The 14,741-nt window shown below is 43.3% G+C and overlaps 1 protein-coding gene across 1 annotated transcript in view; it reads right to left on the bottom strand.

The window, feature by feature from the left end:
* Positions 1-14,741, bottom strand: part of IQCK (IQ motif containing K) — a 94,022-nt gene that overhangs the window by 12,453 nt on the left and 66,828 nt on the right. The window contains exon 7 of the mRNA XM_083153241.1: positions 13,909-14,020. Coding sequence (XP_083009367.1) covers positions 13,909-14,020 — 112 coding nt within the window. The remainder of the gene's footprint in view (positions 1-13,908; positions 14,021-14,741) is intronic.

The following is a 14,741-nucleotide window of genomic DNA, read 5'->3' as shown; positions in this document are numbered from 1 at the left end:
CCGCGGGCCTTGTGTTTGACACCCGTGATCTAGAGGATTATTTTTCACTAGTTACCAGCCTGTCAAAATGAAGTACTAACATAATAGTGATGTCCGTGCTGGCAGCTATGCACAACCGAACCTAGTAACATTTGAATTGCTTTATCAAGCGCCATTTAGTTGCCTCCAGTGATCAAAACACTTGAATGCCCCCATAGAGATGAGAAGCATCACTAGGATGTGTATAAACTTATGTCAGCCCTACTATATCTGAAGCTTATCTATTTTAGAAGCATTGGCTTTTCTACTTGCTCCCAGTGGTTAGGAGCTGAAATTTTAAAGCGGCATTCACATGCAGTGTAAAGCCCTGCATTTATTACACTGATTGTGAGTGCCGTTTTAAATGTCAAAGTCATTTGGCATTGTACTTGAAAGACACACTTGAGCTGGGTACACACTACACTATACAATGTATGTACCCAGTAATATTGCCTGCAATGGGACATGGCGGGGGACACAGCATTGGCAAGTGCATACAAACTTGCCAATGCTGGCAGCGGCCATCCTGGCAGTGCCAGAACGCTGCTGATGGCCATGCTGCAACCATAGCATGGCCCCCGCAAGGAATGTCTTCCATCAGAATCTAGACAACAAATAAACTGCACTTATATTCTGGGTCCATGAAGGAAAAGACAATGATACACATATGTATTTAACTAAAAAACTGATATCATGTATTTAATATTTAATATGTATTTAATATTTATTATGTATTTAGTATTTAATATTAATCCTCCTATATTAATCAATATTAACTTATTTTAAAATATATGAACCCAATTGGTGTAAAACAAATTATTCGCCAGATTCCAATAATCAGTTGCTGAAGAGGGCTACGATGTAAATAGCTGCAGCTTTACTTATCTGGGAGAAGGGAGGGCCGCAGCCGCGTCTCTGACTGGTGGCGTTTATATTGCGGTACCCTCCGTCCTACAGTCCTGCCGGATGATGGAAGGCAAGTTGCATGCGCCGGTGTGACATGTGTGAAGTGCTGCCGCGTCTCTCACCCGCGACTGACCAGATGGTTGCTGGTGCTGGTGTGACGTGAATAAGGCAGTGCGTCTCTCAACCGTGGCTCCGAAAGCGCTGCATATATTTTATATATGATGTATATGTATGTTATTATGATAGTTTTATATTTTAACCAAGTCTAACGCGAGCCACCCCACCCCCTTTCTTCTTAATCTAAACATTTACAATATCAGCATTATAGTCATATCTGACTATAACGACTTTCTGAATGTCCAATTTATGACTAAATTCTGTATGTATTAATCTCCAATAGTAAAAAGGGAATTGAGTTCATTACGCAAATGCAAAGTTGACCTAAGAAAAAACCTACTGATTTGATACGTTTGTGTAAGAATCCTGACATAATTTGCAGCCATGTTGTCATAATGTATAATTATTTTACAGTATATAGAATACAATTTGTGGCGGCATAGCTAACAATAAGTCTGTGTCATTTTATTCAGTCTTCTAAAGAAAATGTTATCTAAAGCTAAACCTCTTCCTTTGTGGTAGAATGAGCGAGCATCTATTGCATTCAGTATGACTTAAGGCCCCCATACACTAGCCGATTTTGGTCAGATTTCAGCCAGATCAGTCGGATCTGGCCGAAATCGGACCAAAATCGTCTAGTTTTGATGTTCCCTCAGATCCGATGCGCGGTCCCGTGCGCATCGGATCTGCGTCGGGTGGTCGGACCTGCTGCACGTCCGACCACCCGACTTGGGAGCAGGGGGGGCTGGGGACGCTGCGGGGGACACGTCTGTGTCCCCCGCTGCTGGGGACAGCGTCTGTGCGGCGAGAAGGTAGAGGGAGCAGGGGGGGCTGGAGACGCTGCGGGGGACACGTCTGTGTCCCCCGCTGCTGGGGACAGCGTCTGTGCGGCGATAAGGTAGAGGGAGCAGGGGGGGCTGGAGACGCTGCGGGCGGGGGACACAGGCTGCATAGAGCCGGGCAGGGGGAGCCGGCCGGGAGCTGTCAGTAATGAATAAAAAAAAAGCCCATACAATGAATGGGCGGCCTGTGATTGGCTGAGCGCTCTCTCAGCCAGTCAGCAATTGGCTGAGAGAGCGCTCAGCAGCCAATCACAGGCTGCCCATTCATTGTATGGGCTTTTTTTTTTATTCATTACTGACAGCTCCCGGCCGGCTCCCCCTGCCCGGCTCTATGCAGCCTGTGTCCCCCGCAGCGTCTCCAGCCCCCCCTGCTCCCTCTACCTTATCGCCGCACAGACGCTGTCCCCAGCAGCGGGGGACACAGACGTGTCCCCCGCAGCGTCTCCAGCCCCCCCTGCTCCCTCTACCTTATCGCCGCACAGACGCTGTGTCCCCAGCAGCGGGGGACACAGATGTGTCCCCCGCAGCGTCCCCAGCCCCCCTGCTCCCACCAGCTCTCACCTCTTAGCCCCCCCCCCCCCCACCCCCCCTGCTCCCCGGGTTTTTTACATGTGATAAATCGAGACGATTTATCACATGTAAAAAATGGCACATCAAGTGCCAATCTAATTGCGCAGCCGGGGAAGCTCAGGGGGAAGTCGGGGGCGACTTGTCCTAAGGACAAGTCGCCCTAGTGTATGGGGGCCTTTATTCTTAAGAGCTGATTTCTGGACTGGACGTTGTAATGTGAGATCTCTACAGGCCGAGCAGCTGCCATTCTGTCTAAGGTCGTAACTTCAGTCTGGAAAGCATGTCTTATGTTTGTTGTATGAACCATGCTACTACCCTCTTTGAATAGTCACATGGGCAGCTATATATAGATGCATGACCTGTCATCAGCATTAAAGGGTATTTATATGGCAAAATAGTTCAGTACGCGTATCTACTGGATCACTGTCCTGAGGATAAAGGCCTCCTGTTATTACTATTAGATAAGACTGAATATTAGGAATAAGGCCTATATTCATGTATTCAATTCCAGAAAAGTGCTATACATGTGATAACGTCCAAATCCTGGGGAATGTTGGTTGTACACAAAAGAAATATTGATAAATAAAATCAGTGTTTCGTTGTCTAAGGATTATGGCCCTTATACTGGTTCATTTGCAAAGGCAAATTCCTTTTCAAATGGACAAAACCATGTGCACTGCAGGGGGGCAGATGTAACATGTGCAGAGAGATTTAGATTTGGGTGACTTATTTTGTTTGGAAAAATAGTGGCTGCTTTATTTTTACACTGTAATATAGATCTCACTTTGAAGTAAAACCCCACCTAAATCTAACTCTCTCTGCACATGTTACATCTGCCCCACCTGCAGTGCACATGGTTTTGTCCATTTGAGAAGGAATTTGCCTTTGTGAGTGAACCAGAATAAGGGCCTATATTTCAGCATATAAATATTATAGGTGCGCTAATGATAAATAGAAGGCTTAGCGTAAATGACGTTGGGCTATATAAAGATAGTCGGATGCTGACCACATAGAAAATGTTGACGGCATTATTTCAAATGTCATTTACAATTTATATTTTATCTTTCATTGTCAGTTAAGCACTAGATTCATGGTATGGGGGACTTTCAAGTATATCTGTGTTACAAGATGCCTGGCTCTTAAGAAGCACTTGTGCTATTGCTTAATAATGCTGATATGACAGATAATGTTGCCTTGTGTTGATCCGGTAACCCATTACTCTGACTTTTGTCAGCAGATCAGCAGAAGATTAAACGTCCTATAATTTCTATGTGAAGTCATCCCCATGCATGAAGCTTGGATTATCCCTCTGCTGATGCATCCCATCTTGAATGTCTGTACTTATCAGCAGGTTTGTTAAACCATTAATTAGTATGTCTTGTTGTTTCCCATCTTATCTAACAGGATATCCTGCAGTTCATTTTGAATCAGAAGGATGGAGCAAAGAGCCAGGTTTGAAGATGAGCTGAATATTTGGGGTGTACCGCATATTTGGGCTTATTATGTCGCTCTGGCCAGAACAGGGAATGCTAAGGTCACATGAAGAGAAAAAATCATATTACAATAAATATGTACTGACTTTTTCAGGTATTTTACTACAAACCCAGTTTGATTGGGTTTTTAACAGTTGTAAAATGATTGAGCATGTTCCTAATATGTCTTGTAAAGCACAAACATTTGATATTACGTCATCACATGGAAAAGTATGTATACATATCTTTAAAACAGATTGACTGTAATGTTAATAAACTATATTAGGTATAGCTGACAGATGTACTAACATGGAGGAGACTTTTAAAATGAACCAGTTGATTGGAGGAAAACATTTTGTGCCAACATTTACTGGGAATTAGGGACATTGCTGCGGCAAGACGTACAAAGTGTTTCATTCCTCTGAGATGTCCTTGGCTCCTAGTATGGATGTCCAACATTAGTTCTGCATACAAAATGGCTGCCTCCACGGAGTGTGATGAGTACACTACAAGTGTAGATAATATATAACAGTCCATTAACACTTGGCGTGTTGGCCGTTATGTATCTCTATATTCAGAGTTCTAGATTGGAAACCTGCCATTTGTGATATACCATCCACTTCATCTGGTCAATTCACCCTCTAGAAGGAGATGAAACTTTAATTTTAGGGTTCCGCAACCTCATAAGTGGAGCAAATGCTGTTCTGCTCGTAGGGATCAAGCGATTATCTGAAACATGTTAAGTTGTTCTAAAAATGAAAGGAAGCACAGTTTTGTTGTACTGGTGTACATGTTTTATTACTGGTAATCTAAGGACAAAATATTACGCAACATACAGTATATTTAGGGAAAAATTATATGATAAAGGTCCAATAGGTTATTCCCGTAAACATTACTTTAAATAGTTTAACTTTTACATAATTTCTCAAGAGACTCAAATTAAGGAGGAATATTGACTTAATATTACAAAAGGTCCCTATAATTTGATTAGGCAAACCACAGTTACATGTGAGGCATAATAAGTGCTCATTAAAAAAGTAACAGTGATACTGGTCTCATTTGGTCAGATCGCAAAGGTTTACCTATTGCCTTTGTAGGTAAGGACCATTTTGCAGCCTCTTGTTGCTACTGAATTTATATACTGTATTCAGGGGCGGATTGGGAACTAATAGTGGCCATGGAAAAATTGATAGAAGTGGCCTAACGTAGGTGGGGCCAACACCAAAATAGGTGGGATTAATCCATCACTACACCTATGTGGAAGCTGTTGATTTCAATACACTTGGCAGTCTAGTGGCCTCCAGACCTTTCAGCTTCTGTGAAAAACCACATATCTACACATTTCAAATAATATCAAACAATACCACCCTCCCCCCCGCGACTGAACACAGACCCCAAAACCTACATGATGCAGACAAACAACACATTACCATAATCCGTATATAAAAATATCCCCACCCCTCCCACAATGCGCCCAGTAATTGTTACACCCTCAGATAGTACCCACTCCTGTCCCTATAGCAGATGTCACATTGTATACAGATTGGTGCCAGACTTAGAGGAGTATTTGCAGTGTTGCATACTCTGCTCTGTGAACAGGCAAATGTTGCTTGTGTGGGAGATAGGAGTGGGAGGAGCTAAAACTCTGGCCAGGTGGCCTCATAGGTGCATCGGCCTCCCATGAAGGTCTATAGCCAATCCACCCCTGACTGTATGCGTGATAGCTGCCACTTCTGTGGTAAAATTAGGGAACAGGAGAGGGCAAATACTGGATGCACAAATATAAGGAGGACACAGAAGTAATCGACCTAGACCCAGGTCGATCTTGACCCATGTCGACCTAGAACCATGTTGACCTAACGGTGTCGACCAACTTGCTGTAGACCCAATGACCGTATCCCATTTCGGGGAGGTGACGGGTGCGGCAACTTAATTGCTTTGGAGGTGTATCACAGCTTGCACCTGCAAATCCCATGGCGCTGGCGTGTTACTAATGGCAGCCATAGGTCGATGATCGACCGATGTGTGTCTGTTGCATCTTCACACATAAGAGCTGGATCCGTGTCGCCTCCGGTGGCTGTCTTGATACAAATCGCAGCGGTAGCACATTTTCCCAATCACAGCTGCAACTGGATTTGTGACCATTTTTGTAATTTTTAATCCTGTAGGGTGTTGTAATCCCAATTGGTAGCAATGAGGAGTAGGAACGCGCCCAAAATAAGTGCAGCTCCAAATAAGGATCTAGAAGATGTCTTGCTGAATGATTTCAGCATCTGACTTCATATGTGGCTACTGTCAGAACACACTTCTGGCGCCACACCCGATATACAGTACGTCACAATGGGCTGAGGTCCATATTTTGGCTCCTATAGGGCTATAGAAGTAAGCGTATTTAGTATTGGTAAACACTAATGCAGGTTTGCCAGGAAGACCAGATCTTATATAATGTAGCCATCTACATGTGTGCCAAACTGGGGCAGTAATCCTATCATTTGGTGCTGTGCCAAGCAGGAGGCAATAAGCACAGTGTATGCTTTGGCTGTTCTTTTATCATGACTTATTCTCAATATAATAACAATATAATAAGTACAGCGATGCTGCTGTAAAGATGAATTTAATACAAATTAATAACTACAAGCAGTATGAGATTTCCCAGAAAGGGAGCTATGTATGATGTTCCTAGTATCTATCAATGTGTTTCATCATTTATTATGACACATCCTTAAATGCCTTAGAACCAGAGCGGTAATTAGGGGTCTGCAAGTGGTGCAACTAGTAGTGCTACTGAAGAGCCACAAATCATCCCTTGCAGGCAGCTTGCCATTGCACCTGCCCCCTATGCGTGATGGTTAGGCTGTGCTTGTATGTTGCTACTTAGAATGGCCCCATCTCAGCTGCACAAAGTGGGATTCAATAATGCACAAGCTGGGTGAAATTAAGCACAATACTCTTTTTGGTGGCATTGTGAGCCTCTATTTGCACACACGCACATAGATTTATTGTTTTTGGAGCAAAATGGTGCCTTTGAAGAAGAGAAGCAGACGTTGGGAAGAGCTGGGTGGCTTGGGCATGTTCATGGATAAGTATGGAGAAGGTGCATCTAGTTTGCAGAGTAAAAAAATAGAATTCATTTTGCTGACTGGAATTGTTCAAACAAGCAAATCATCTTTTAGCAAGCGGAGATATACTATGTCCCTGATTCTGGTTGGCTCGCAAAGCAGTGGTAGTTTGCTGCTTTGAGAGACATTTAACACCGCCCACTGAGTGTGTGAATGCCTGCCCCAAGCTACTTGCCCAATTTCCCCACAGCACTGTGAATTCACAGGCCCGAAATCGACCATGGAATGATTTCTGTAGTTCTCGCTAATCTAAGTCAGTCTCTGGTCACTTAGATTACCAGCTAACTGCTCTGCGAACAGTCCGGTGACGTCAGCCGCCTGCCCTTAGAAGGCAGGTGGCCACCTCCATTCGCATGGGGACACCCAGTGTTTTCCTGGGCTCACCCAGCATTTTGGTGGGTACACCCAGGAAATGCAGGGCGTTCATATGCGAATGCCCCCTGCCCGCATCCTACATGCCCCCCCTCCCCTTGCATGCGCCTCGGAGACTATGCAAATCTCCAAAGGTGCTTGCATAGAAGTCTTGCGCATAAGTGAATATGCGCATGTGCAAAGCTTCACCATCGAACTCCCTGTGTGAACATACGGGTGAGTTCGCTAATCAGAATCAGGGCCTATATGTGTACATATTGGTTATAGATTACCTTCCAATTTTGGCCAATAATAAAAATAATCAAACACACAAAAGTGCCATATTAGATACATAAGTCCTTACGTCCTATCATAGCTGATCTATGGTTGAACTGAGCAATAGTGTAAGAACGGTTTTAGTTAAAGGGTTAGTTCTAAAGTATCAGATGAGACTGGACTGTGGTGTATGTTTTCCACTGGGCACCTTTGCACTTACACAAAGGTGACTCCTGGTTTTGGGAGAACTCTTCATACAGGAAGGAGGAACCATGTACTATTACATCTACAACACCATCTAGGCTCCCAATAGGAAAACCAAAGCATTTTGAATTGTGCATTGGGTACATTACATAACTGAGGGCCAATGGAGGCAACCATTCTTAGAACTCTCTTGAGAATACAGCCAATCATTAGAAACGAATGATGTCATTGGGGAACTTAATGTTAATAGTTCACACGGAATATAGATGACTTACCAAAACATGTTCAGCTGTGTGTAGGCAATGTATGCACTGTAATGCTAATGGCAACTTTTTTGCAGCCATTTGCCAAAGGTAATGATCAATGAATAATATATTTTCCATATTGCCATTTCATCATTAAACTGTATGGCATCGGAAATATGACGATGCTGATAAGCATGTGCATGGCATATGTTCTTGCACTGTACTTTGGGAACTGACATGTTATCTGATTTCCCCAACTCCACTTAATGGTTGAAAATATTGTAAATGGGGGAAGGGAGGGGGGGGGGGGGGGTGGTGGCAGTTCTATTGAAGAATGCTTTTGATTTTGTATAAAACACATTGTAAGGGTGTTTCTGTGATAATACAAACAATAAAGATTTTATAGAAATTGTTTGGCTTCATTAAAAAAATACTTAACTGTTGTTTATTGACTTAAAACATAATACTGTATAAAGCAATGGGTACATATATCACAAGAGCTAATACGGAAATAAAGACAAGTAATCTGACACATACTGTAGGGGTACATTGACTAAGGATGGAGTTCTATTGAAGATGAAATGTTGCCCATGGCAACCAATCAGATTTTACTTATTTTTTTAGCACCTTTTATAAGATAATATATAAAATCTGATTGGTTGTTATGGGCAACATTGCATCTTTAATAAACTCCCATCTTAGTCAATTTACCCCATACAGTTTACAATTTCGTAAGGTAGGTGGTTTGAACAGAATTGAAGGTGAATATGTGTATTATGAAGAGGACTGGATTTCTCCAGGGCATTATGTGTAAAGGCTCATACACACTGGGTGACTGAGCTGAAAGCCGCTCAAAACAGCATGTTTGAGCGGCTTTCACCTCAACGCCGCCCAGTGTCTATGCCCCGGCAATGAGCGTCGAGCGGTAATGTGCGCTCCCGCTTCATCGCTGGGAAAGCTGGTATGACCAGCAGATGAGCGGCTTTGAGGACGGCTTTGCATAGCACTGCGCTATGCAAAGCTGTCCGTCCCCACGCTAGCCGGGCAGGGGGAAAGCCGCTCAGTGTGTATGCACTGAGAGGCTTTCTCTTTAGCGATGAATGTGATCATCGCTGTCCATACACGCTGGGCGTAATCGCACAGTGTGTATGGAGCTTAAGAAGGACTTGGAAGATGTGGAGGGAAAATATTGTCTAAATATATTGTTTTTGAACCTTCCAAATGTAAGGGCATTGAATTGTAAAACAAAGTTAAAAGCTTAAAAATGAAACTAGTTATATAAAACTGAAAGTGTGTCATAAAGTCTGATGGTTTGGGTAACATGCAGAACAATGCTGATCACTTGTATACCAAGAAGACCCAAATTCTGGAAGCTTTGGAGAACATTTAATGCTGATTGGCTGTTGCCACTCTCTGATCAGCACCAGTCTTTACAATGAATTCTGAAACAACCACCACCAAAATGCTTGGGCAATTATCCTCTATGTACTAATGTGGCCTACACACGGAGCGACTGTGCTGAGTGATCTGAATCGCACAGCAATAGCAATGTGTGGCTGCCCATCACTATAGCAATGGCCCCTACACACCGACGTAGGGTAATTTTCTAAGCGATCTGGTCAGATTGCTTAGGAAATGGGCTGAACACTGGCACTATTTAAATGTTTAGTATTGTGGCAGATGGACAGTACTGTACTATAGACTGAGAGGGACAGGCTTCAGTAGACAGGACTGATTAGACATGTGTATCTTATCTCACTGCCATTCATGCAGAAAAGCCTATGAGCCAAACACAAATGTCTTATTGTACATGGGTCAGGTCATGAGGTCAGAAGTAAACAGAAAGCTGAGCATCGTCTGCATACAGATGGCATTACACGCCAAGTGAGCTGATTATCTTACCGGGGAGAAAAAGCCAGAATGTCCTAAAACACATTATTATTGGTCAACAGCTACAGAAGGATCTAAGGAAGTATTTACAAGCTGTGTTTTAAATAGAGAATGAACAAAATTTTCAGAATGGTCGAAGGAAGTTTTTCTGCTGGAAATTGGCCTCAAGTGTTCTAGCCTACATAATTTTTCTTTAGTGCAATATTCCCAATCAGTTTGTTCTGCCAAGACCTCTCCCTTGTAATAATTACACCAGCACAACTACTGACCAGAATGAGCTGAAATTGTCCTGGGGCCAGAACTACTGAGGGGCTATACATTTTGTGAAATGCACAATGTACACATACAATGCAGACGTTAGAGGAGTAACTCTGTCAGGCAAAGGAGTCATCTGCTGCTGGGCTTCTGCTCCCAAGGGGGCACCTTTATTCTCCTGCAAGTTTGAATCAGTTAATTAAAATCCGTCGGTATTGCTTCTGTGGCTGACTCCCCCTCCTAGCAGGACAACAGACGTCACACTCTTTATTCTAAACATAACTTTTAAAAAGGGCCATGTTCGTATATCCTGGGTCCAGCAATAGACAATCCTACTCGGGATAAAAGCAGTGCTATTCCCGGGTCGGACCCGGGTTGCTGGGCAGTGTGAATGAGAGACCCGGGTCCCGTTCACTTCTACGGAGGAGGTAGCAGCATCACCTCAGTGCTGCCTTCGTCCCAGCATGATGCACCGCTGCTCTGTCTCACCCACCAGATGATGTCAGTGACCCGGTATTTGGGACGGACCCATGTCCAAATCCCAGAAACAGGGAAAGGCCCAATCTATTAATTCCCTAGCAGTTCTCACCGTCTGTCTGACAACTGAAAACATCCCCTCCAGTGACTGGCCCACAAGATAGGTCCCAAATCTGTCCCCCTTCCCTCTAAGACTTCAAATCACAATATGGGAAAAGAGACATTGGGGGAAAGGGACAGAATAGAGATTGGAGGAAAAGAGAGAAATGGGAGGAAAATGGAGTGAAAGATGGTTGGAAAAGGGACAAAGATCGGTAGAGGAGAGGGAGAGATGGCAGGGAGACGGAGAGAGATGGGAAAAATAGAGAGATATTAGATCAATGGGGTAGAAGAGGGAGATAGATGGGAGGAGGAGGGCAAGAAATGGGAATAAAAGGAGAACAAAGAGTAAGATGGGAGAAAGGGGAGAGTGTAACTGAGGAAGAGGGGGTGAGAAAGTGAATTGAGGATGGAGAAGCATGGAAGGGAGAGAGAAGGATGAGGAGAGGAAGGGAAGAGAGAGATGGGAGGAAGCGAAGGAGAGAGAGATGGGAGAAAGTAGGGTAGAAAGATATGGAAGGAAGCGAGGGAGAAAGATGTGGAGGAAGCAGTGGAACAAGATGTGAGAGTAGGGGAAGTGAAAGGAAAATAAATTCTGGTAACAATAGCTAATGAAGGGTCCAAAATACTAGTAGTACACCAGACCACAAAGCTCCCAAATATTAATTATCAGATAACATCATCTGCAGTCTAGATGTTCTTATTAGCAGCAGCACAGCATCTAAATCAGGCACTAGAGCAGAGTAGAGGAGACGTGATTGACAGCAGCTGTAATTGTTTTTCTACACAGCATGGGTCACGATGCTCTGGTTGACCAATAGAAGCACTAAATATAGTTTCTTCCCTGCTGCTCTGCCTTGTCTGCCCAATTCAGCAAATAGCTACTGTAGATGGAAGCTGATTGGCTGATGCATCAGTCTCTGTGACAGCATGTAAATCTAGGCAATATGTTTTAATGAATCGTTGCCTCAATAGACTTATCTACTTAAAGTCACGCATTAAAAGAGGTCTCTGTAAAACAAATTAACACAGAAGTCTCATTTAATTTTTTCCCACAGTCTTATACCTCTTTTGTACTAGAAGACTGCATGAAGGTTGTATAAAGACCTATAGGGGTGTAATAGTTATATTCAGCAAGAATATTGCTAACATACATGTATTAAATTTCTATCCAAAATAATCAGTGGTACCCTTATAAAGTTCCTTTCCTGGACCCACAAGGCCCCCCTTTATTAAAATCTTAATTGCTCAGTACTTCCGCAATATTTCTACTAAATTGTATTTGAGATTAAATCAATGGAGACTTTGAAGTCTCCATTAAATTTATCTCACGTGAATTTTGTTTATGAATTTAAGAGATATAAACTTATTAAAACTGCAATGCTCACTGCTTCGTTAATTATAGAATCTGCCAGCACTGTAATATTGTTATTAGGGCCAGATTAACAATGGTGCAGATGGAACCGCAGCTCCAGGCCTCCATATAAAAATAGGCCCATCATTATGACATCACGATGATCACCAGACACCAGATGGCCACATGGTAGGCCATAAATCAAAGTTTTCAAATTGTATTTCTATGTTCTCACAAAATGATGCCATTTTTCTACTGTTATATCTTTAGGGAATCCTTGCCTAAAAGAAAGTTGTGGTAGACTCCTGGGGTGAAATGTAATAGGGTGAGATATTCAGAAAGTGAGAGATTTGGTAAGAAATCTCCAGGTGTTTTTTAAAGCAGCAATCATTTACTCTGCACAGCCAGTTTGATTTTGAAGTGTAAATGATTACACTTCAAAATCAAACTGGCTGTGCAGAGTAAATGATTGCCGCTTTAAAAAACACCTGGAGATTTCTTACCAAATCTCTCACTTTCTGAATCTCTCATCCTATTACATTTCACCCCTGATATTTCAGGTAGTCTTCCGCACCCTTGGAAGAATGATTGGATCTCCTGCATCCACTTTACTTCTTAGTGAAGTAGACAGAGGTAAGATACAGAGGCGGACGGGATGCAGTTACAATCCCGGCGGTCGGGATCCCGGCATTCAGAATCCCGACGCCGGAATCCCGACCGCCGAAATGCCGACACATTCTCCCTCCAGGGGTGTCCACGACACCCCTGGAGGGAGAATAAATTAGTGTGCCGAGCGTAGCGAGGCACCGGGCCCGCTGCGTGGCGAGTGCAGCGAGCCCGCAAGGGGGGGCGATCCACGTCCCCCCTTGTCGGCATTTCGGCTGTCGGGATTCCGTCGTCGGGATTCTGAACGCCGGGATCCCGACCGCTGGGATTCAATACTGAATCCAGGCGGACATAGGTAAGATACAGAGGCGGAACTAGTGGAGTTGCAGCTGGTGCATTGCCCGGGTGCAAGCAGACTCATTAGTACATTGCCACGCCGCTCCATTGGCTGGTCTGTGACTAATAGGGGTCCACTTAGGGGTCTTCTAGGGAATACATTACAAACGGAGGTCAGGAGGAGAGGCAATATGGTATTTTCCTAATTTTTCTGCCCAGTTCCTCCTCACTGAATCCTAAGTGACTGTTCGGGTGAGTTATTTTGTTTCTGTGCAGGGAAAATACTGACTGCTCTATAGATCTCACTTTGAAGTAAAACCCCACCCAAATCTAACTCTCTCTGCACATGTTACATCTGCCCCCCCTGCAGTGCGCTTGGTTTTGTCCATCTAAGAAGGAATTTGCAACAAGGAGTGAACCAGAATAACCCCCTTTGTCCAAAGGTACACGCTACACTATTTGGGAGTCCACATGCTCAGGTGTCAACACCAAAGAAACATGAAAAACTCATGCTGACCTTTTCAGATGTCGACCTTTTGCCAGCAGTGAGAATAAATGGACTGTGTAAAAAAAAGGACCCTGTAAAGAAGTATCCTGATAGTACTGTACAATAGAACCTGCATTATTATGATTACGAGTGAGCAAGCTGGATGGGTGCATGTTTTCATGACATTAAACCACTCGGCTTTACAGAAAAGAATGAAACATGGCTAAAATACAATTTCCTGGCTCATAAACATTTTTCATTTAAGTCTTGTGATCTGAACCAACCTTTACTTTCTTGCTTGTCCCAGAATTCTTGAACCTTTTTATGAATATCTTTAGACTCTCTGAGATTTTTCTGCCACTGGCGTAATTCTTGGACCTCTGGATCACAACGTACCTGGCAGAAAAAACAACACAAATCTAAATACGTAGCTGTAAAACTCGTGTCTCCTCTTGCCCCAAGCTACTGCTGGCTATGGAAAGGTTACTTGGGGGTACAGTGTGTGCTGCAAACAGATAGAGACAGCTAATTCCTGCATAAGGGCCAGCTTAGTATGCAGAAAGGCTATTTGGTAATACAATGCATCTCTGCTTTATGCAATGCGAATGATTTGTGCTGTAATAGAACTGTGGCATGTATTACCTGATTTGGCCACAGCAGTTTTGACATGTTAGAAAGGAGATTAACCTATATGGAAGGGAGACATAATGGTCCTCAGGCAATTGAATGGTTTGCTGCAGAATTTGTATTCACAATGCAGCCTGCGAAGCTCAAGGGGGAGAAAAAGCAGCATCAGAGGCTTTAAGAGATACTAGAACATTACAAAGACAAACAGCAGGAAATAGCAGCTCGGATTTTCTTACAAACAGGGATCCAGAGGTGCCAGACAATAGATAAAGATGAACATGAAAATGTAGCACACCTAATATATATGTTATATGTTATCTTATGTGTATGGATTTTGACCAGAGGATGGGGGTTGAAGGGTCTTCATCATATCCTTCTGGCTGGCTTTCAAGAAAGACACAGGCAAAATGGCTGAGCACAAAAGAGTACATTTGTATGCTGAATATAGTTACATGGGTTTTAATTAAAAGTAAGAAATGTCAGCATTGCT

This window comes from Crinia signifera, chromosome 7, assembly GCF_055691185.1.
Source record: "Crinia signifera chromosome 7, ASM5569118v1, whole genome shotgun sequence".
In the NCBI taxonomy this organism is placed as follows: domain Eukaryota; kingdom Metazoa; phylum Chordata; class Amphibia; order Anura; family Myobatrachidae; genus Crinia; species Crinia signifera.
Note: the sequence above shows the minus strand (reverse complement) of the source record. Positions and strands in the feature narration are given on the sequence as shown.